Source organism: Patella vulgata, chromosome 2 (assembly GCF_932274485.2).
Source record: "Patella vulgata chromosome 2, xgPatVulg1.2, whole genome shotgun sequence".
NCBI lineage: Eukaryota > Metazoa > Mollusca > Gastropoda > Patellidae > Patella > Patella vulgata.
Genome location: NC_065880.2, coordinates 57,324,721 through 57,350,798, shown reverse-complemented (window position 1 = coordinate 57,350,798; position 26,078 = coordinate 57,324,721). Strand labels below are relative to the sequence as shown.

The 26,078-nt window shown below is 34.7% G+C and overlaps 1 protein-coding gene across 4 annotated transcripts in view; it reads left to right on the top strand.

Annotated features, from left to right (window-relative positions):
* The window catches only part of LOC126811243 (bcl-2 homologous antagonist/killer), an 83,268-nt gene that overhangs the window by 12,412 nt on the left and 44,778 nt on the right, over positions 1-26,078 (top strand). For 3 of the 4 annotated variants that reach the window (XM_056098465.1, XM_056098463.1, XM_056098466.1), the window contains exons 2-3: positions 1,697-2,041; positions 3,970-4,113. In XM_056098465.1, coding sequence (XP_055954440.1) covers positions 1,785-2,041; positions 3,970-4,113 — 401 coding nt within the window. In that variant the 5' untranslated portion in view covers positions 1,697-1,784. The remainder of the gene's footprint in view (positions 1-1,696; positions 2,042-3,969; positions 4,114-26,078) is intronic. The other variant, XM_056098464.1, reaches the window with a different exon arrangement.

Below are 26,078 nucleotides of genomic sequence, written 5' to 3'. Positions count from 1 at the left end.
CTAAACCAAAAGATGCCGCTCTTAACGGTACGGTTAATATAAAGCGATTTAAAAAATGAAACGAACGTAATTTCTAAATCTGCTGTAATAACCAAGAAGCTTAATTTTACTGCTATTCAAAATCGTCAACAATAAATTTTTTACGGCTGTAATAGTTGATAGATTTGTAGAGAATTGCACGTGCAAGGGCTATTTATAGTATCATACTGTCAGAAAGTTGGTCTCGGCACGGCGAATGTGCGCGCTTCAGTGGTAGTCTCGAACTATCAGCGGTGGACTGTATTTCTGTGAGTACATGGGTCACCCTAGCATGGGGCAGAAATTTATAAAAACTAAACAAATTCTAATTGTTTTCTGATAATTACTTCATTAGTTGTTACTCTTAATCAGATTTTAGTGTATTATAAATGTTTCATTACCGATAAAAGTAAAAATATGCGAGAACACTTGTTGACTGCCCGGACGTTTTAGCTGCTTTGGGCGTATGTTTTGTTGCCTGGCAACCTATCTTTCAGTGTGATGGCGATTAATGTACGTGACTGATTCTTAAAAAAGAAAATAATAACAGATTAAAATAAGAAGTAAAGATCTATAACAAAAGATCTTGGTTCCTTTCGATATTGGCATGTATCGGATGGTATCTTCATGGATTATGGCTCTGATTGTCTGAAAAATCACGTTTTTAGCTTGTGGACACTCTAGAGGTCACAATTTTAAAAACCGTATTATTATATCACTGTTACACCCTAAGGACGGCTGAGTTCGAATTTCGTGAAAATCGGACCAAAATTGACAGACAAAATGGCTGCCGTTCGTTCTCAAATAGCGTAAAAATAAGGTATATCAAGGTTGTGGACCCTATAGAGGTCACAATTTTTATCCGATTTTGTTGAAACTTGAAATATATTTTTATAACCCAAAGATCTCGGTTCCTTTCGATATTCACGCATATCGGACCGTAACTTCCTGAATTATGGCCCCTGATTGTTTGAAAAATGGCCTTTTTTTTCTGATTTTAAAAACTGTTTAAATACATGTACTTTACCATTCCACCATAATGAAGGTTGAATTCGAATTTCGGGAAAATCAAAATGAAACTGCCCAACAAAATGGCCGCTCTTTGTACGCAAATTGTGTAAAACTATGCAATACGAAGGTTTTTATCCGATTCTGATGAAACTTAAAATATATCTTTATATCCCAAAGATATCAGTCCCTTTTGATATTTGACTATGTAAGACCATAACTCTCTTGATTATTGCCCCTGATTGTACAAAAAATCCCATTTGTTTTTAGCTTGTTCTCTATCCATCTTGCAAAATGTGGGCGTATCCTGCCTGGCAGCTGCTGATTATCTGATTTAAAAAACAAAAGGTTTAAATATATCACTGTTACACCCTAACGATGGTTGTGATCGAAATTTGTGAAAATTGGATACTTGTACACAAATTGTGTAAAAGTATGTAAAACCAATGTTGTGGACCCTCTCTAAAAGTCACAATTTTTATCCGATCTTAATGAAACTTAAAATATATGTTATTTTGCTTGTTCCCCACTCTCTCTCTTGCAAAATGTGGGCGTATCTTGCCTGGCAACCGCTGGTTTAATCTAGTGGATGTTTAAATCCATTCAGCAGTTGAAAACACTAAATACGCTTCAAAAAATGTTCTTGATCATAATGTTTGTTTTATTTTAGTAGGAAGAATTACGGGATACATGTAATAAGTGATTTATACTAATCATGTAACTACAGTAAAATTCAAGAGGTTTGTAGCTGCAGCATCATGGCAGGTTGGGATGGAGCAGGTGGGAGATCGGAACCTGATGAATTTATGCGTCCTCCTAGATCTCCACGACATAGAATGCCGAGACCACCAAGTACTCTCTTACCAGACACAGAAGAACATGTTAGACAGCAGACATCGGATGTGTTTAGAAACTTTATATTTCAATCCTATAGACAGGATCAGATAAGACAAGAATATGACAATATGCCTTCAGTTCCAGTAGAACTAACCAATATTAGTCCAACACCACAGAGGTACAGGTATTGTTTTAAATTGTCAAATAAGATATTTTTAAGATATTACCAAAATTAAGTCTAATACACTTCCCTCATTGTACATAGGGATGTGAAGTGGAATATTGGCGTGCCAGCCTCAAGTTTCAAATTCGTGGTGTCACCTGATAATTATTTCAATTTATGGTAAGATCAAATTGTAGCAGGCCTCAGCGGGTGTTATAGATCTTTACTTCTTATTTTAATCTGTTATTATTTTCTTTTTTAAGAATCAGTCACGTACGTTAATCGCCATCACACTAGTTTAATAATAATTTTCTACCCCAAAGATACATTCATTGGGCAACTAAATGTGCCGTACGCACCAAATATGTACCCAATCTGAAAGCGCACCCTGTTATTAGCTATTAATAAACAGCAGTTAACTAATTTTCTGCAAATCCATAATGCACAACTTTTGTTGCCATAACAGCATTATCCTGCAATCTTGCATGAAACTACTACACTTTGAAGTTTTATTACCATATAAGGCAGCACCGGTCTGCCATATAAAATATAAGGCATTTCATACTACAAATATAATAAAATGGTTAATTTAGGCTTGAAAACTTCAGACTTGACATGGGCGCGAATAGCAAACAAGACCTGATAATGTGTGGAAGTTGATTGCCATGTCTTTAGACGAGTCATTTTAAGTTTAGCTATCAATGAATTTTAAATATGTATTTCATATCTATCGAATAAACGAAAGTAGGTAATTATTGAGGAATATTATTGACATGAACTTAAGAGTCGGTACATGAATTGAATGAATATAGAAAATATCAAGGTGCATCTATTTTATTTAAAATATAAAAGAAATATGATAATAGCAATACATATAAACTGCATTACATATGATTGCTAATGTCATCCCCTGTCCTCAATTCCAGGAGAGAGATTTTTAATTTTTATACGCCCATATTGAAATGTGGTCGTATGGTCGTCACACCCATCAGTCGGTCCGGCATCCACAATTGCTTCTGGAGGCTAAAGCTAATATCCGATTGACTTTAAATTGATACACAGTGTTTAAGGTCATGAGACAAAGAAGCCTATTGATTTTCAACAATTTCCGATAATTACTGCCAGAACCCTTGAGCACTTTGAAAAACTCGTGGAGGCTAAAATTAATATCTGATTGACACAGTGTTTAAGGTCATAAGACGAAGAAGTCTAGTGGTTTTCAACGATTTCTGATAGTTACTGCCAGAGTTATAGCCCTTGATCATTTTAAGATATCTTGTGGACGCTCTAGATGCTAAAGTCAATATCTGATTGACTTTATACACATGGTTTAAGTTTAAGGTCATGTGACGAAGAAGCCTATTTTGATTTTCATTGATTTCCGATAATTATTGCCAGAGTTATGGCCCTTGATCACTTTGAAAAATCTTGTGGACACTTTATAATTTAGAAGCTGAAGTTAATCCGATTGATTATGGCAATCGATATTAAATGTTTTGTATGCTAAATGTTAGAATAGGACAGATCTAGAAGCCAAATGGGTTGTTACTCGTACTCAGATTTTAGTGTGTTGTAAATGTTTTCATTTCTGAAAAAAAGAAAAGAATATGCGACAACCCTTGTTGACTTCCGGATGACTGAGCTGCTGTGGGCGTATGTGCTGTTGCCTGGCAACCTAGCTTTTATTTCCAATCCCATGAGAGCTCCCCATGAATTTTTTAGATGTGAAGGCCTGTTGTATATTGTTGTAGGTCTATGTAGATCGAGTCTAGATGATAACTGGTCAATCTTCATCAAGGGAGATATACTAAGATATTGGTTTTTTGGGGGTTTTTTTTTACAATGATTAATCCAAGAGATACATGCATACTAGATGTATTTTATTTGCAACAGTTTGTTATTCCGATTAAAATTCTAGTACATTTTTCATTTTTGATTTACAGCCCATCTGCTGAAATTGGTCGACAATTAGCTAGAATAGGAGATGATATTAATGAACAGTATGCTGATGTGTTTAATGATATGATTCGTAAATTAAATTTAACACCTGATACAGCTTATGAAGCCTTTGAAGGTGTAGCCAGAAAGTAAGATTTATTGTGGGTTTTTTTTTAGGTACAGGATTATCTTAAAATGTGGTGTATTGAATGCAGTGATGGGATTTCAAAATTTTCTTTGTCGGACATTTCCACCGAAAATAAAGGGACATAATTCTTATCGTTATTTAAGCAGGCAGTTTTTAGACCACATACAAAAATCACATGTCAACAAAATATTCAAATTCGTACGTAATAAAAAATAGGCGCACCTCGTTATTTTTCACATTTAATTTCCCGTACGGTATTCAAATTTATGTCAGTAATATTCCTCCAATATTACGTTTAATGTCATAATACGATAGAATGAAAGCGTGCCGACAACTGCCAATCCGTACTGTTTCAAATTCCTCCAAAATTACCGTATTTTTGGGGTCATAAGTTGATACATTTTTCAGCAGAAGTCCGGCATTCGTCTTAATACTCTGTTTCGACTTATATATTGAGGGTAAAAAAAATGACATCCTGAAATTTATTTGGCAGTAAACGTCGCTCTACCACAACGAGCGAGTGACACCATCTGCTAAATAATCGCATTCGACTCTAGCACGTGCTATCGTCTAAAACAGTTAAGTACAATGTACTTGCACTAGGTACCAGCAGCCAAAATTCATTTCTTATTATTTCTGATATCTGATAGGTTATCATGAAAGTAGCCACCAACAGAAGCCCAACAAAAAACATTTAACAAAATATCTTGATTAGTTCCCAAGATATTCATTTTTAAAGGTCTCATTTTGAACTAATTGCATAAATTCGCTAAAATGGGCCATTTTGATATGCAATTGAGAGTTGCATAAACATGCAAATAGGTATTATTTTCAACTTAATGAAATACATAGAGTACATTCTATACAAAAACTAAATGTATTATGACTATTTCAAGTAACTTTTGTTGAAATAAGCTTTTATAAATGAAAATAATGACAAAATTACATAGTGCGAATAAGTCTGAAGCCCTACTTCGGTATGCAATAAGTTTTTATGCAAATATAAATTTAAGGTTTTTCAGCTTTTTTCTACAGAAAAAGTTATATAATTTAATGCTAATTTTTTCAAGCTTTCTTGCAATGCAAGTTAAAGGAGCTAAGTCTCTAACTCAATATCATCAAAAATCTTCAACATTGAAAACACGATTTATTTGTCAAATTACATCAACATTCATGTTGTGATCTGACCGGAAAAAGATGGGCTTTTGATATCCACTATTTAAGACAAAATAAACATTTTACCATTGGTACACGAATCGTGTACCATAATGTGCTTCAGCCCCAGTTGTATCAAGAGACTCGAGGGACGAGGCCGTACGTAATTAACGTACGAAAATTAAATGGTAGCTGGCTTTTTTTTCGCACGTATACAGTGAATGGCCATTTTGCTCAGTAATCCCAGCCAGAATTTGGCTATTTTTTTAAAATTGCGTTAAAGTTTTAAATTTTTGTTTAGAACTGAAATAAATTAACTTTTAGTCAATTCCCACGCTAAAAACATTAACAGAATTGATTGTGTATATCTGAAATAGACACGACCGAAGCACAAAATAGTGCCAATATGCCGACGTCAAATCTAGAGTTGTAGATGATGTTATTTTAGTGAAAAATCCTTGGAAGAAGCGATAAGACGTTCTGTACGGATTATACAGTCCTGAAGGCTGCAAGAAGGCTATTGTTTACAATGTAACATTGTGTCTTGTAATGTTGATAATGAGCATAACGATGGTGTTTACATTTGTTTGTTGATGTGACCTCATGACCTGTGACGTTTAGATAACGTCATATGGATATCATGGCTATTCACTGTGTCAGAGTCACTTCTCTGCAGGTAGGGTGAGTCTGTCTTTCAGATTGGGACGAGGCTAGACACATCGCACCATATCAAACGGCGTATGTAGACTGGAATAACCAGACGCTAGAAATTTGCACTCGCTTGAGACTGCTGGCTCATTTTGCCGAACATAACTGATATGAAATTGGAGTAAAAACGGAAACTATTGAATGTAAATCAGTTTATATACATTCATATTACAGTATTATATGCGTTGCGACCCACTTTTGTCAATTTCTAGGTCCAAAATGTTAGCGATTTAGCTTCTTTAAGATGTTATTCACTATTAAAAATGATCAGAAGTGCAATTTTGACCACGGAAAAATGCCACTTCTGTGAATAATTGAGTCACAACTTCAAAATGTCATAACTTCAAGACTTATTAAGCAATTTAATTGAAATTTGGACCATAGCTAAATAACGTCTTATTCTACAATATGATACTGTGAGTAAAGTTATACATACAATACAACAACTGATATTGGAACCTTAATTTTGCACATAAATTAGTGGAATTATGCACTTGAAAAAGTGTATTTTAAACAAAAAGCATCACCGACATCAGATGGATAGAGCTTTATGGACACTTTCAATACCATCAAAAACTTTAGAAGAAGAGATGAAAGTTTCATAACCAACAGGATCTCTACTACAGTTCTAACTTTTCTTCTTTGCTATAGCTGTAATAATTCTTTATCTGTTTTTGATAAAGCTGATTTGAATAATAATACCATTTGTTACAGCCACTGGTACTATTTTATTTTTATACGCCCACATTTTCGTGTGGACGTATATTGTCGTCGCCCCTGTCCATCCGGACGTCCGTCTGTCCACAATTTGTTTGTGGACACTCTACAGGTCACAATTCTTATCCGATTTTGACGAAACTTGAAAAAAGATCTCGGTTCCTTTCGATATTGGCATGTATCGGATTGAAACTTCATGGATTATGGCCCCTGTTTTTCCAAAAAATCACGTTTTTAGCTTGTGGACACTATAGACTAGAGGTCACAATTTTTATCCAATTTTGTTGAAACATGTAATGCAAGTTTATAACCCAAAGATCTTGGTTCCTTTCGATATTCGCGCATATCGGACCTTAACTTCCTGAATTATGGCCCCTGATTGTACGAAAAATCGCGTTTTTTGCTTGTGGACCCTATAGAAGTCATAATTTTTATCTGATTTAAAAAACTGTAAACCCCATTTCTCTCTCTCTCTCTCTCTCTCGAATTTTGTGAAAATTGGCCCAAAATTGATAGACAAAATGGCCGCCGTTCGTTCTCAAATAGCGTAAAAATATGGTATATCAAGGTTGTGGACCCTATAGAGGTCACAATTTTTATCCGATTTTGTTTAAACTTGAAATGTAAGTTTATAACCCAAAGATCGCGGTTCCTTTCGATATTTGCGTGTATCGGACTGTAACTTCCTGAATTATGGCCCCTGATTGTACGAAAAATTGTCTTTTTAGCTTGTGGACCCTATAGAGGTCATAATTTTTATCCAATTTAAAAAAACGTATTATTATATTACCATTACACCCTAACGATGGCTGAGTTCGAATTTCGTGAAAATCCATCGAAAACTGACAGACAAAGTGGCCGCCATTCGTTTTCAAATAGCGTAAAAATATGGTATATCAAGGTTGTGGAACCTATAGAGGTCACAATTTTTATCCGATTTTTTTGAAACTTGAAATGTAAGTTTATAACCGTTCGTTCTCAAATAGCGTAAAAATATGGTATATCAAGGTTGTGGACCCTATAGAGGTCACAATTTTTATCCGATTTTGTTTAAACTTGAAATGTAAGTTTATAACCCAAAGATCTCGGTTCCTTTTGATATTCGCGCATATCAGACCGTAACTTCCTGAATTATGGCCCCTGATTGTACGAAAAATCACGTTTTTAGCTTGTGGACCCTATAGAGGTCATAATTTTTATCCGATTTAAAAAAACGTATTATTATATCACTGTTACACCCTAAGGACGGCTGAGTTCGAATTTCGTGAAAATTTGCCCAAAATTGACAGACAAAATGGCCGCCGTTCGTTCTCAAATAGCGTAAAAATATTGTATATCAAGGTTGTGGACCTATAGAGGTCACAATTTTTATCCAATTTTGTTGAAACTTGAAATGTAAGTTTATAACCCAAAGATCTCGGTTACTTTCGATATTCGCTCATATCGGACTGTAACTTCCTGAATTATGGCCCCTGATTGAACGAAAAATCACATTTTTAGCTTGTGGAGCCTATAGAGGTCATAATTTTTATCCAATTTAAATAAACGTATTATTATATCACCGTTACACCCTAAGGATGGCTGAGTTCGAATTTCGTGTAAATCAGTCCAAATTTTTATCCAATTTTGTTGAAACTTGACACAAAGTTCTCAGTTCATTTCGATATTTGCGCATATCGAATTGTAATTTCCTGAATTAAGGTCCTTGATTGTAGGAAAAATCACTTTCTTTTTGGCTTGTTCTCTATCCATCTCTCGAAAATGTGGGCGTATCCTACCTGGCAGCCGCTGGTTTATTTAATATGTCACCTAAAAGTTCACGCCTGGTTATATTTAACCTCAACAAATGTCCAACAAAAGTTATTTTCATTTGTAAGATATGATCTTCTTTCACTGTTGGAACTTTTTTTTACCGGTACACTTTCAACGAAAGACCTCTTATTCGAGATTTCTGAATATCTATATAATATACCGCGAAATCTACAAGTACGTTCCATGGTCTTTCAGAAAATACGACTGCAGTAGTTCATTATTCAAGCATAAATTGGACATGGATGGCCTTCAGCCTCTTCCACTTGTAGTGGATATAGATTTTACAATCTTAAAATCATGATCTGAAATAATATAGCATAATAATTTATTTCCACAAATTTCATTTCGAGCTTGATTAATGTCTAAAATATAAAAATATGAACTTCTTTTAGGACATAAACACTAGTGACTGAAGGGTCATTCCATGTCAACTGGACCAAATTTCGGAAAGTTGGGAACATGACCCCTTCCAAAAAAATTATAAAAAATATATGTTATAGTATATAGTCTTAACCTAACAAATCCAAAAATTTTACCGCTCCAGATAAAAAAAACTCACGGAGATATGGCCATTTGAAATTAGGGTACTGAAACTGTTGTATATATAACCTCCAAAATTGGCATAGTTAATGTCAGTTGGTATTTTATCAATTTACAAAAGATTCTGAGTCGATTGAATATATACTTTTCAAAATATTCAGCCTCAAAATTCATTCACACGGAAAATTTACAAAATTTACCCATTTTCTCCTTCAATTTTGGCCATGTGGGACAGAGGTTAAAACTTTGAAACTGGTTGAAAATTAAACTTCATTTACCCTATTATAACACACATTAAAGTCTATCTTGTGTATTTGGGGTCTTATATTTTTAATTCACACTTGAAATCTGTGCGGTGATGGAGTTTTAATAGCTATTATCAAAATTTTTGACGTTTCACGTTGATTTTAAAATAACTTCTAAATGACCTATACCCCTCAAACATGTCTATTTATAGTACCTTATTGCCTTGATCACGAATATGTAATAATTTTGCATCTACTTTATACCATTCTAAATTTATTTTGCCTCCCAAATTAGAAAACAAAATGTTGTTCCGCTTCCCAAATTGGACAATCAGATTAAAATTACGTTCTAAAGACTTAGGCTCCTCATATTTGTCATTTTAGAGCAACGTATATTGTAGAATATAGACGCATTTGGCTACAGGGAGTATCGTTTCAATTTAATTTTGATTTCCAACACAGGGGAAAACTTGTTTTGTCTGCTTAGAAAGTTGAAGTACATGTACAGTAGTGTTGTTACACTATCACTTAACACTTGAAAACTACAGGCCGCAATTCTTAACGTATGGTCTTGAAACTGCATACTTATTCCTTATACCCTAAGGATGTTTCCTATTGTTTTTGGTGCTTGCCCAACCCGGGTCAGAGCCATACCCATTTTTTCTTTGTGTGTCTTAATGGATTGTCTTGAAAACTATTCATATATATTCCTTATACCCAAAGGATGACTGTTATGATTTTTGGTGTATGCTGCCCGACCCCCAGGGGCACAGCAACACCAGATTTTAGTGTTATCGTCCACAGACTGCAATTCTAAACTTTTGGTGCATGTCCGACAACTGTCACGCTCCAGGATGATCCATTCAGAATTGCGGCTCCTAGGCGATAAGCATAAACAAAATGGTTGTTGCTATGCCCCTGGGGGTCGGGCATGCACCAAAAATAATAGCGGTCATCCTAAAGGTATAAGGAATAAGTATGAAAAGTTTTCAAGATGATCAAAACACACCGACACACAAAGAAAAAATAGGCGTGGCTCTGCCCCTGGCTGTTGGTCACACAAAAAACAATAGCGATCATTCTTAGGGTATAAGGAATAAGTATACACAACTTCAAGACAATCCATTAAGAATCTTGGCTTGTAGGCGACAAACTGACACATGCAAAAATTGAGCGTGGCTCTCTGCCCCGGGGGTCTGGGGCGCACCAAAAACAATAGGGAACATCCTTAGGGTATAAGGAAAAACTAGTATACATAGTATCAAGACGATGCGTTAAGGATAGCGGCCTGTAGTTTTGACGCGTCTAGAGATACTGAAACTACATAAGGCTGTACTTCAACTTTCTAATTAGACAAAACACATTTTCACCTGTTTTAAAGCAAAACTAAAATGAACCGATACTCCCTGGATCCCAAAAGAGTCTTTATTCTTATTCTATGTTAAGAGTTGATCTAAAATGACAAATATGAGGAGTCTAAGCCTTTCAGAAATACTTTCAATCTGATCATCAAAACTCATTATTCTAATTCGTGAAACGTATTAATCATTTTGTTCTCATTTTGGAGACAAAATAAAATTAGAACAATACAATGTACATGTACCTCCAAAATGATTACATATTTTTAATCTATGTAAAAAATCACTTTAAATAATCCTGTTTAGGGAGTATAGGTCATTTAGAAGTTATTTTAAAATCAACGTGAAAAGTCAACAATTAGGATAACAGCCATTAAAAGTGAATAGTTCATTTTAGATGCAAAATAAAAATACAATGTACATCCAAATTGATTACATATTTGTATATTACGCAAAAAAGTCACTCTAAATAGACATGTTTGAGGAGTAAAGGTCATTTAGAAGTTATTTTAAAATCAACGTGAAAAGTCAACAATTTGGATAACAGCCATTAAAACTTCATCACCGCACAGATTTCAAGTGCCAATTAAAAATATAAGCCATCAAATACACAAGATGGACTTTAATGCATGTTATAGTAGGGTAATTGAAGTTTCATTCTCAAACTTTTTCAGAATTTTAACCTCTGTCCCACATGGCCAAAATTGAAGGTGAAAATGGGTATATTTTGTACGTTTTCAGTGTGCATTGAATTTCGAGACTGAATATTTGGAAAAATATATATCCCATCGACTTAGAATCTTTTGTAAATTGATATAAGACAAACTGACATTAAGTATGCCAATTTTGCAGTTTATGTATACAATAGTGATTTTGCCAGAGGCTTTGGGAATCCTGAAAATAAAAGTGAATAGTTCATTTGTTCAACATTTTGCCACTTGGTGGCGCGAACAGTATGCATTGGATAATGAGTGTGATGCTAAATTTGATAATTTTCACCAAAAGTTGTCTTAGATTACAAAGTTAGAGGGTCCTACTCCTATTAGAAATGTGAGTTTAAAGCATCTGAAAACCTGAAAAAAATTACTGAATTTATGATCTGTTTTAGTACCCTAATTTCAAATGGCCATATCATAGCGAGTTTCCAACCTAGAGAGGTGAAATTTTGGATTTCTTAGTTTAAGGCCATATACTATAACATATATTTTTTATAATTTTTATACGCCCACATTTTCATGAGGACGTATATTGTTGTCGCCCCTGTCCGTCCGTCCGTCCACAATTGTTTGTGAACAGTCTTCAGGTCACAATTTTTATCTGATTTCAATGAAACTTGAAATATAGGTTTATCACTCTAAGATCTCGGTTCCTATCGATATTGGCATGTATCTGACTGTAACTTCATGGATTATGGCCCCTGATTGTACGAAAAATCACGTTTTTAGCTTGTGAACACTGTAGAGGCCACAATTTTTATCTGATTTGGTTCTAACTTGAAATGTATGCTTATAACCCAAAGATCTTGTTTCCTTTCGATATTCGCGCATATCGGACCGTAACTTCCTGAATTATGGCCCCTGATTGTACGAAAATCGCATTTTCAGCTTGTGGAACCTATAGAGGTCATAATTTTTATCCGATTTAAAAAAAATGTTTTATTATATCACCGTTACACCCTAAGGACGGCTGAATTCGAATTTCATGAAAATCGACCCAAAACTGACAGACAAAATGGCCGCTCCTTCGTTCTCAAATAGCGTAAAAATATGGTATATCACTGTTACACCCTAAGGACGGCTGAGTTCGAATTTCGTGAAAATTTGCCCAAAATTGACAGACAAAATGGCCGCCGTTCGTTCTCAAATAGCGTAAAAATATTGTATATCAAGGTTGTGGACCCTATAGAGGTCACAATGTTTATCCGATTTTGTTGAAACTTGAAATGTAAGTTTATAACCCAAAGATCTCGGTTCCTTTCGATATTTGCGCATATCGGACTGTAACTTCCTGAATTATGGCCCCTGATTGAACGAAAAATCACATTTTTAGCTTGTGGAGCCTATAGAGGTCATAATTTTTATCCAATTTAAATAAACGTATTATTATATCACCGTTACACCCTAAGGATGGCTGAGTTCGAATTTCGTGAAAATCGGCCCAAAACTGACAGACAAAATGGCCGCCCTTCGTTCTCAAATAGTGTAATAATATGGTATATCAAGGTTGTGGAACCTATAGAGGTCACAATTTTTATCCGATTTTTTTGAAACTTGAAATGTAAGTTTATAACCCAAAGATCTCGGTTCTTTTCGATATTTGCGCATATCGAATTGTAATTTTCTGAATTATGGCCCTTGATTGTAGGAAAAAAAAATTCCTTTTTAGCTTGTTCTCTATCCATCTCTCAAAAATGTGGGCATATCCTGCCTGGCAGCCGCTGGTTTTGGAGGGGGTCATGTTCCCACCATTGGTCCAGTTGACATGGAATGACCCTGAACCTAAAAAAGTCCAAGGATCAAGTGATTGACATTCTGCAAGGATAAAAACTTAACATAAAAACAATATTATAAGTTATATAAAAATCTACTTCAAACAACATATCCATAAGGTTTGTGAAAAAGCAACAAATTAACATACATTTGAACAAACGATGAGGTATTATCAAAAGAAAATCGACATATTTTGCGAAATGATCAACATCGATGTCCACCATCTTAAATTTTACCAATTCAGTGTCCACATCTTCGGTGGATTAAAACGAAGAAATATCATATAAATACTCTAAACATTCTTGATAATAAATTACATGATAGATTAATATGTAATAATTCAATATCGAGATTCATTTTCATTAAAATACTTTTAGTTAAAGTAGCTAAGTCTTTAACTCAATATCATTCAAAATCTTCGATATTGAAAACACGATTTATTTGTCGGTTTAAATCAACATTGATGGCCTTCTGATATCCAATATTTAAGACAAAATAAACATTTTACAATTGGTACACAAATCTTGTACCATAATGTGTTTCAGCGCTATTTGTAATAAGGGACTCGAAAAACGAGGCTAGGCATATTCCACAAGTCATGTCAAACGGTGATGCTATATTCTTATCTGGAGAGCAAGCCCAATAAATAATTGGCATAGACTGGAATAACCAGACGCTAGAGATTGAAATTCAATTGAGAATACTGGCGTATTTTGCCGCACCTAACTGATTAAAAATTACAGTAAAAACAGAAACGTTTGAATGTAAATCAATTTATATATACATTCATATTACATTATTGTATGCATTGCAACTCATTTGTGTCAATTTCTAGGTCCCAAATATTAGCGACTTAGCTCCTTTAAGTTTCATTTTCACGACAACTGAGTGTGCTAGCCATCGGAATGCGGATCAAGCATGTGACCTACATGCCGGCAGAATAAACAAAAAATAATCTATCTAATTTAACCCATCGGTTGATAAAAAAATAAAATGTATAAAGATTAATATCTCAGTAACATTCTATAGATAAAAAATATTAACAAAATTACCTATTTTGCTGAATATCGACGCTGATAAACTCTATGGGACCAGGAATTATCGTCATGGTGCATGTGTAGTCATGGTGCATGTTTACGTTTATTGTCTTGTACCACTGTATTTCGCGCGCTTTGCCTACTGTTACCAGCAAAGATAGCCACAGTTTCATGTTATTTTTAGAACGAAAATTGAATGAGGATTAATTTGATTTAAGGTTTGCCATACTAAGACACTAAAATTAGCATTGAAATCAGAACAAATTTTTAAATTATAATTAAAGTGAATAAATACAAGAAAATTAACACGTATTTAGTATCATACGAAAGGTAATTTTTTGCTGCTTTTGTTACTATTTATAGAAAATGTATTTCGTTATTGGCAAGCGAACTCAAGAGCTTTGAATTCACCTACCGAGATGAGGTCGGGAAAACACCAGAAAACAACAGGAAAACACCGGAAAACACCATTTTAGAGTCTAAGCCAAGTATTTTCCAAAACATCATATAGTCTTGTGCTTTAAACATACACAATTATATCTTATAGAGGTTTGTGAAATGAAATTGAGAATTTCATCAGTGCATGTCATGCACACCATGAAATAATAATTTCATGAACAAACTGAAATAGGATAATTATAATTCACACCCTAGTTATTCATAACTGGTCCAGTAATAAGCTTAGGAATATATCTCGCTCGGCATGGGTTGTGAATCTCAGGATTCGTGCCGTCTTTGAAACTCGATCCGTACGAATTCTAGGTAGATATTAAAATAACAATTGGATAATACATCTTATGGTTTCACTGACCCGTTCTTAGATAAATTTAAATAATCATAGAATAATCCCTGATAGAACACCGAATATCCCAAGAAACAGACATTAATAATATATTTTTCCATCAGGATCTCCTTTGATTTTCCATTCCCAATAACACGTGACATGCAGAGGTCGCAGTCACGCAAAAATCTGCTTATTTCACACATTTTTTTCAAAATAAACGCAAATATTGCCGGACGCTGCATAATTTACACACAGAAAATTTCCCCGACGTGAGAATAATTAGATTATTCTATGTCGTAGTTTGTACAATTTATGTGCTTCACCCAGCATTTACACACCTCTACTGCATGTAGGGTTGTTCACAAAACGACTTTACATGCTTCTATATTTAAATAATCATAGAATAATCCTTGATAGAACACCGAATATCCCGAGAAACAGACATTAATAATATATTTTTCCATCAGGATCTCCTTTGATTTTCCATTCCCAATAACACGTGACATGCAGAGGTCGCAGTCACGCAAAAATCTGCTTATTTCACACATTTTTTTCAAAATAAACGCAAATATTGCCGGACGCTGCATAATTTACACACAGAAAATTTCCCCGACGTGAGAATAATTAGATTATTCTATATCGTAGTTTGTACAATTTATGTGCTTCACCCAGCATTTACACACCTACTGCATGTAGGGTTGTTCACAAAACGACTTTACATGCTTCTATATTGAGTATTTTGAGAGGCTCTAAGTCACGCAGATGTAGAGGGCAAAAACGTAAAATTTTGGAATGTCTGTATTTTAACGCAACTCAAAATTGATCCACTGCGACCTCTGATGACATGCATTGGTTGGAATTAGGTCAATAAACCAGCATTGCTAGATTTAGTTTTAAATAGGGTTTTAGTTTTATTCTTTTTTTATTTTATACACATGCTGACAGGGAGTTATTTTAAAAAAATATTGTCCTTATTATTTAAGGCTATGGCATTTTATTGTCCCCCACCTTTCGAAGAAAGCAGGGGACTATTAAAATGGGTTCGTTCGTCCGTCTGTCCGTCACGCTTTTTGGGACACAATAACTCTCTTTCTAATTGAGCTAGAATGTTCAGACTTGGTGTAGGTGTTTATTAGTTCAATTCCTTGATGGAGTCCGAAGGTGAGCATTTTCTGCTAAGGGTAAGCAGAGATAAGCAATTTGATTGGTGGATGCTGTGGGAAACGATAACTTGAGTTCTAATTAAGTGAGAGTCATGAAACTTATAGTTTCATTACATCAATACCTTGACTAAGTTCGATAATGAGCATTTTCTGCTCAGGGTAAGCAGAGCGATAAGCAATTTGATTGGCTGAGACTTTGGAACACATTAACTCTCCTTCTAATTGAGCTAGAATGTTCAAACTTGGTGTAGCTGTTTATTAGGTCAATTATTTGGTGCAATGACTATTTTCTGTCTCGTCCGCAGGTTTATCTTGTAGATTTTTGTTTTACGTGTAGTGTGGTCCTCCTGCACTTACTAATAGAGTGCGAAGATGAGCATTTTCGGTTTAGGGTAAGCAAATGGGAGGTATTGGTGAGGACTGCAGTGCCTTCTCTTCCAAGGAGGTCATGTAAACTTCGGTCATAACATTATATAGGACATTTATTAAGCAATGTCTGTAAATATTTGTATACTGTTGTACGACTAGGTATTATAATCACATAAGAGTCAATTAAATGGCATCACAAGGTTGTCTATAGTTTAGGTAATTTATCACACATCTAGGGTTTTAACCCCATATTAATTAATTAAGTGGTTTCCATCTACGTGTACATTACATTAGATGTTTATGCTAATGCATATGGTTTCATATCAAGATCAAAGGTCACTGTTCTCCTAATTTATGGTTTCATTGAATGTTTGGATTGTACATTGTATATATATTTCGTTCCTTCTGTCTGTATCAGATCACCTCGGTGGAAGCGGACGTAAAATACAACTAACTAACGAAATGTCTGTATCAGTATTGTGCTTGATAACGACAAGAGAATCATTGTTGAACTGTAGCTTTAATAGAAATATAGTAATTGTTATCCATAGAACTGTTGTGTTTATTTGAATATTACTGACTTGAATACGACATTCTCCATAACAAATTACCAAAAATTATTTTGGTTTAGTCTGGTTATATTAAAGTTAACAGGAGCTTTTAATTACCCTATTTCCTACCGGGAACTCATTTGACTCAATACTGGCCGGTTGGTTACAAAACGGATTGAAACCCCTGTTCTTATGACGAATGCTTAAAAAGCTCTCCTCAAGAGATTCAGGAGAGCGATTTACCCATTTTATACGCTCACATTGAAATGTGTTTACGGTCATGAGACGAACAAGCCTATTGATTTTCAGCGATTTCCGATAATTACTGCCAGAGTTATGGCCCTTGATCACTTCAAAAAATCTTGTGGACGCTCTAGAGGCTAAAGTTAATATCCGATTGACTTTAAATTTATGCACAGTGTTTAAGGTCATGAGACGAAAAAGCCTATTGATTTTCAGCGATTTCTGATAATTACTGTCAGAGTTTTGGCTCTTGATCACTTCAAAAAATCTTGTGGACACTCTAGAGGTCAAATTTAATATCTGATTGACTTTAAATTTATACAGTGTTTAAGGACATGAGACGAAGAAGTCTATTCATTTTCAGCGATTTCCTATAATTACTGCTAGAGTTATGTCCCTTGATCACTTTCAAAAATCTTGTGGGCGCTCTAGAGGCCAAAGTTAATATCCGTTTGACTTTAAATTTATACTCAGTGTTTGAGGTCATGAGACGAAGAATACTGTTGATTTTCAACGACTTCCGATAATTACTGCAAAAGTTATGGCCCTTGATTACTTTGAAAAATCTTGTGATGCTCTAGAGGCTAAAGTTCTCATCTGATAGACTTCAGATTGATACACAGAGTTTAAGGTCTTGAGACGAACAAGTATATTGATTTTCAATGAATTTTTATGACTTTAACAGCTAAATCCATGATGTTAAAAGTTTCGCATACTAAACGTTAGCATGGGGCAGAACTTTATAAAAACCAAACAAATTCTAATGATTTTCTGATAATTACTTAATGAGTTGTTACTCTTAATCAGATTTTAATGTATTATAAATGTTTCATTACCGAAAAAAGTAAAAATATGCGACAACTCTTGTTGACTGCCCGGCAACCTATCTTTCTAATTTCAGGAGAGCTTTTTTTGACTCTCACGGAATTTATTCACGTGAAGGCCTGGAAGTAGTCTAATGTTTCAAATGAATGTTAAATGCTTAAATGTTGTGGCGATCGGTTCAGCCTATTTTGCGGTGTGGAGAGTTGGACGGACAGGAATATGGTGAATTAGTCATATATATAGAAAGAAAAATAAAAACTGTGGGAACTGAAGAAACAAATAAGACCAAAAATATTAATCTGTCTGGAAGATCTTGGAATATCATGACTATGATGAATCCCACAGATTGTATTTCGGTGAAACAGAATGGATGACAGGAGCTTTTAGGAGCATCAGCTCCCAGCTCCGAGAGCCACACTATATAATACTCGTTCTACTTGTACTTCCTTCCACCTTATCCGAGATAGAAGGGGATTTCACGTTTTTAAGTTAGTGTCATGTTCTAATAGACCAATAGTGACACAATTAATGTTGTACGCGGAAAGTTGAATTAACTCATCTCTGTAGGGTGTAAAGGGGGCGTTCTTAAGGGATGAAGGAAGGGTTAGGGGTCTTCTTTAGCAACTTAAAATTAAAGGTTCAGAGTATCGGGCACCGCTGTCCACCCATCTATCATAGTAAAAATTTTGTATGCGATTTTTGAAACAAACTGAACCTAGCTCCCTTTACTTATAGGATCTTCTACCCGCGTGTTCTCTATCATATCAATCCGAGGGAGAGAAGGTTACATCCAAGATATATAACTGCTATGCACATCAAAGAAAAAACTACCGCCTATTAATTATCATAGAAAAGAAAGAAAAACTCTATATAATATAATAATATAGGCCCATCAATATTTTTGCAAAATTCCAGCGTAATTCTCCTAGTCCTAGAGCTAAAATGGTAAAAGTCTGTTGGATAAAAACAGCCTCAAATGATTAATTGAAAGAAAAACTTTGGAATTTGTTATTATTAGACTTTCTATTATGAGGTCTTGAGATAATTAACTCAAGGTTCATAGTTCAAATACTATACGGCCCATCCAGGGATCTTAATCGACTGTTTTTTGTTGTTTTTAGCCGCTTTAGGTTCAATCAATAATATAGGCCCGTCAATATTTTTGCAAAATTCCACCGTAATTCTCCTAGAGCTAAAATGGTAAAAGTCTGTTGGATAAAAACAGCCTCAAATGATTAATTGAAAGAAAAACTTTGGAATTTGTTATTATGAGACTTTCTATTATCAGGTCTTGAGATAATTAACTCAAGGTTCATAGTTCAAATACTATATGGCCCATCCAAGGATCTTAATTGACTGTCTTTTGTCGGCTTTAGCCGCTTTAAGTTCAATCAATAATATAGGCCCATCAATATTTTTGCAAAATTCCACCGTAATTCTCCTAGAGCTAAAATGGTAAAAGTCTGTTGGATAAAAACAGCCTCAAATGATTAATTGAAAGAAAAACTTTGGAATTTGTTATTATGAGACTTTCTATTATGAGGTCTTGAGATAATTAACTCAAGGTTCATAGTTCAAATACTATACGGCCCATCCAGGGATCTTAATCGGCTTTTTTTTGTCGGCTTTAGCAGCTTTAAGTTCAATCAAGGCGATTGGTAAAACAATGAACCGGCCACTATGGTATCATAAATCCATCTACTTTCGGCTAAATTACAACAGGTAAATTATTACTTGTTAATTAAATAGTCAATCAACTTGCTTGTTGGTTACAATAACAGTCATACCTTAGTGAAAATCTGCCATGTAGTTCATAATCCGAGTAATTTTCACAATTATAATCGACCGGTAAAAAAAACAAAACAAGCTTGCTGACTTTTCATAACAGCCACGCGGCAATCGAAGGAAGATGATCTCGGCATGGATTGTGAATCTATCGCGTGCCTTCGAAGCTTTGTATGAATTCCAGGTGTACCAGTAGATATTAAAATAATAATATGATCATAATTTAATGGTTTCACTGACCAGTTGTTAGTTAAATTTAAATCTTTGTTGAATATAATCCTCGGATAGAACACCAAATACACCGAGAAACAGTCATTAATAATATATTACGATTCTCCAATGCTGAATTCTTGATGACATGTTGGAATTCGGTCAGTAAACCAGCGATGCTAGTTTTAGTTTTAAATAGCATTTAACGTTATGATTTTTTATTTTATACACATGCTGACAGAGGCTTATTTTTTAAAAAAAAATATTGTCGTTATTGTCATTGAAAACTATGGCACAGTCGTATGGAATTTCAAATTATGGTTGTCACATGATCACTGTGACGTGTGTCTATCATGGACGTGTCTATCATGGACGAATGAATAAAAACATTTGCAAGTTACGTGATAGAAAAACCCCTACGAATTGTGTTATGAAGAAATACCACGGTGCCGTATCAGCTTATATCCATCAAAAAAGACAAAAAAAAAACGAATACAGTAATTTATTCAGGAATATTACTGACATGAATTTCAAGTCGGTACGTGAATTAAATATGGAAAATATTCTGAACGATGTACCTATTTGTCGTTATTTTTGTGCTAATTACATACAGTAGGATACATATTCCACATAACAAATTAACAAGAATTATTTTTGTTGAAGTCTGGTTATATTAAAGGGAATGGAAGCTTAAAATTTTAAAAACCCATTCCTACCCGGACCTCATTTGACCCAATTCTGGCGGTTCGTTTCAAAATGGATTAAGAACTAATGGATCAGATATGGACTAAATTGATATTTTATAAAATATGATAACTTGGGCAACCATTCTGAAAAAAATCACATGACCTACTGAAGCACTTGTTTTTCTGTTTTACTGATGTCGAAATATGCACGTTGAATTGAGCAACCAACCTGTCGCCTCCAGGTACATTATGGTTATATTATGTATATTCACCGGAATTATTTGTAAATACACTTTATACACAGTAGATTGGAGAAAATTGTGGTTAGAATCATCATATTAAACCATGTATATTTTGCTCATTGTGAGTCTTGAGTCAGTTTTTAATTGGTATTTTTTTTATACGCCCACATGTCCGTCCGTCCATCTGTCCACAATTTGTTTGTGAACACTCTACAGGACACAATTTTTATTCGATTTTGATGAAACTTGAAATACCTGTTTATAAACCAAAGATCTTGGTTCCTTTCGATATTCGCACATCGGATCGTAACTTCATGGACTATGGCCTCTGATTGTACAAAAAATCGCCATTTTAGCTTGTGGTCCCTCTACAGGGTTCCTGCGGTCCTTGAAAATCCTTGAATATCCTTAAATTTAAAATTTCATTTTGAAGGTCTTGAATATCCTTGAATTTTGCGGAAATAGGAAAATATCCTTGAATTTCAGTTGAGATCCTTAATTTTGTTTAAAATGTCTTCAATTCCTTTTAAATATGAGATTATAACGATAGTTGGTAATTTTTTGGTTATTTTTAAGATGAAAAATTGTAACTTTAGGCTAAAAAATGTCCTTGAATATCCTTGAAAAAATGTTTAACGAAGCCGCGGGAACCCTACTCTAGACGTCACAATTTTTATTTGATTTAAGAAAACTTTGAATATATCACCATTGCACCCTAGTGATGGCTGAGTTTGAATTTCATGAAAATCAGACCAAAACTGCCAGACAAAATGGCACGAATAGTGTAAACATCTGGTATATCAAGGTTGTGGACCCTCTAGAGGGTCTAGATTTTGATGAAATTTGAATTGTCCGCTGATAGTATGAAAAATCGCGTTTTTAGCTTGTGGTCCCTCTAGAGGTCACAATTATTATCCGATTTAGAAAAAACTTTTTGAATATATCTCCGTTACACCTTAATGTTGGTTGAGTTCGAATTTCGTGTAAATCTGGCCAAAACTGCTGGACAAAATGTCCGCCCCTCGTACGCAAATAGTGTAAACATCTGGTATATCAAGGTTGTGGACCCTCTAGAGGGTCTAGATTTTGATGAAATTTGAATTGTCCACTGATTGTACGGAAAATTGCATTTTTAGCTTGTGGTCCCTCTAGAGGTCACAATTATTATCCGATTTAAAAAAACTTTTCGAATATATCACCGTTACACCGTAATGTTGGTTGAGTTCGAATTTCGTGTAAATCTGGCCAAAACTGCTGGAAAAAAATGGCCGACCCTCTACGCAAATAGTGTAAACATCTGGTATATCAAGGTTGTGGACCCTCTAGAGGTCACAATGTGTTGATCCGATTTTGATGAAACTTGAAACACATGTTTATAACCAAAAGATCTTGGTTCCTATTGATATTCACGCATATTGGATCGCAACTTCCTGAATTATGGCCCTTGATTTTACAAAAAATCCCATTTTCAGCCTGTGGCCCCGTTAGTTAGAGTTCACAATTTTTATCCGATTTAAAAAAAACGTGAATATATCAGCATTACACACTAAGATCTTGGTTCCTTTTGATAATCCCACATATCCGAACTTCCTGAATTATGGCCCCTGATTGTTTGAAAAATAGCATTTTTAGCTTGTGGATTCTCTCGAGGTCACAATTTTTTTATAAAACATTTAAATATATCACCATTCCACCATACATAATGAGAGAGAGGGAGAGAAATGGGGTTTAACGTCCACTCGACACAAACTAGGTCATTTCGGGACTAACATATGGTTTTTAATTTTATTTCAATAATTCACTTGCGCGTAGGGGTCTCTAGCAGTGGGAGGAAACTGGAGGACCCAGAAAAAACCCACGAGGTTGGACAGGCGACCCTACTCCTTGTCACGTACAACTGGGAATTCGAAACCACGCCAGTCGACTCAATGACAGACTTTATGATACAGCACGCGCACGCTAACCATTCAGCCATCCAACCCCCCCCCCCCCCCCCCCCCCCAACCCACCATAATAAAGGTTGAATTCGAATTTCAGGAAAATTGAAATCAAACTGCCCAACAAAATGGCCGCTCTTTGTACGCAAATTGTGTAAAAGTATGTAATACAAAGGTTGTGGACCTTCTTGAGGTCACAATTTTTATACGCCCACATTGAAATGTGGCCATATATTGTCGTCGCCCCCGTCCGTCCGTCTGTCCATCGTCCACAATTGCTTGTGGACGCTCTAGAGGCTAAAGTTAATATCCGATTGACTTTAAATTTATACAGTGTTTAAAGGCTCAATACCACTCTTGTTGTACTATTTTAGAATATTTCAATTAATTGATGATACAAATTTCATCTTAACACACCTTATTTAAAAATTTTGAAAAATTCAACACAATGTTTGAAACGTCCAACATAAACCTTTTCAAATGAAATTTCGATTTAAAAATATTTTTGAACCCTCTGGACAAGTAAAATAGGATGTAATGGATAATTTACACAACAGGTAGGACACTTAAACATCTAGTACTTAGATAGAGATATTATTTATTTTCTGGAGCTTTCAACCCAGCAAGAGTGTTATTGTCCCTTTAAAGGGCTAATCCCGATATTTTTTGGAGAATAAAACTGCTTAATTTTGTATTAAAATTCCTCTAGCTAAGGGCCAAGTAACTAACTCAATATTTGTGATACTTTTTCAAACAACTTAAACCCGTCAGTCTTCATCTGGAAATGGAGACCGGTGCCCCAGGCTGTATTATGGGGTGTATGCATAAAACTAGACGTTTATTTTATAATAATAATGTGTAGGTGAAATTTACCTTTCGATATCAAGTAGAGCACATGGGTCATTCACTATATAGACCTCTCAAGGAACGGGAATCGATTATCAGGTCACCCAACGAAAAAACTGACCCGAAATCTTAAAAGGGTTACGTGCCCGGATAAGCAGTTTTGAGGTTCACGTCCAAACGACTCAATATTTTGAGCTGGAATTTTGAGAGAAGGTAAATACACCATTCCTCTATATTTTTGCGCTAAAATTTCATACGTACTCTGACTTTTATTTTTGAGACTCTTTTGAAATCGGGATAGTCCCTTTAATGTCTTGAGACGAAGAATCCTATTGATTTTCAGTGATTTCGGATAATTACTGCCAGAGTTATGGTCTTTGATCACTTCAAAAAATCTTGTGGACGCTCTAGAGGCTAAAGTTAATATCCGATTGACTTTAACACTAGGAAATTGGTACCGTTTAATCTAGCATAAATAGCGTTAATTTCTACTCTGTGTCCAATTATCCGATTGACTTTAACACTAGGAAATTGGTACAGTTTAATCTAGCGTAAATAGCGTTAATTTCTACTCTGTGTCCAATTATTCATAAATATTGTTAAATTTCCGCGAATAGTGCTCAATTTGTACTTCTATTGAATTTCAATCTCACTGTTTAATTTTGATTACCAAGCGTCAATTAACTAGTGTTTAGTTTCTCAACACGTGTTAAATTATAAGCGTCCCGTCTAATTAGCACGACTGTTCAATAATTAGTTGCACCGTTCAATTTCCCGAGCCGTGATTAAAATCAGTCAAGGTGTCCAATTACGCAAGGTGTTCAATTTTGTTGTCAAACATCTAAGGAATTATTTTTGACCCAATATTAACCATCGCCATTTTTTTTATATCATGGGATAAAGTCAATCAACAAACAATACGGGTCTACTTTATTACAAAAACATTGGTGAACTTATCATTTTGTCTAAAATCATAACGCTAATCAACAAACAATACTATTGTTCTTTATTACAAAAAACATCGGTGAACTAATCTCTGTCGTGATTATTAGGTAAATAAAACAATATAAACAACCAATGAGGAAAACTGATTTATTCCAATCAATTTATATACGACTACGAGTCAAGTATTACCTTAACCGTGTACGAGTTTGCTTCTGAACGGGTTAACTGACACCCGTTAACTTGTAAATTCCAAATACAAACTGCTTACCGTATTCATGTCATAGACACTGATATCCTAATTAAAAAAAAAACGGTCTGTTTCCAATAATTATCACAGACACAAATATTAATTTTGATTATTTTATCCATCAACACACAGAGTAAACACATCTAACAACCAGATCTTATGAATTCGAGCCTCTTCAATAGTTATAAAGCACATCAAAAAGTGTAGAATAAATTGCCTAACAGAAAAATCATGCTTTATAAGTTGTTAAAGGGGCATGGGGCTATTTAAGGAATGACGTTTGTGCACAATACAATGAAATAATTACCACCAAATAGTTAGTCATATTCAGTGCTAGGACCATCTAGGAAAAGTGCTAAATTTTGGATGTTTGGGTTTGGTCCGGTTCACTGATTTTAATTGCTTGGTATGCTGATCTAAACAACATGTCCATCTTGAGTAGCATTGCCCTAATATAAATTACATAAGCGTTGACAACTACGAACCGGCCAGTGGGAGTATCAAATGACAACATTTTAATTTCTAAAATAAAAATCTCATTTTATATAAAGTCTTTGATATCATTTCTGGGAAATCAGTTGTTTAGTCTTCCAAAAACCAAGTTTTATCATGCTGAGCTATTTTTGTATGCCCACATTTTCAAGTGGTTGATTGGAAAATCACCTCACATAGCCCCACACTTTAATACACCTGGTCATGAATCTTATGTCTGCACTGTACTCAATAAAATCCCTCAGAACGATAGAGCCAAACTCAATATTGCTGAATCACTTTGGATCCACAGATTAGATACTGTATGGCCTAGTGGTTTACATGAAATGCCTGTGAATTAATTCTACACCCATTTTTTAACTATATATTATTAAGCTTATTCTTTATATTATGTCATCAAAGCTATGACGTCATATTAACATTATGACATCACTTGTTACCATGACTAACCTTGTACTGCAACTGTATTATTTGTGTAGCTTGTCTTCTCTGAAGAAGTAGGTTTTTAGACTTACGAAACGTTAGATACTATAAAAGATGGTTTTGTGATACCCATGACTTTGTTTTTAACCACTCCTAC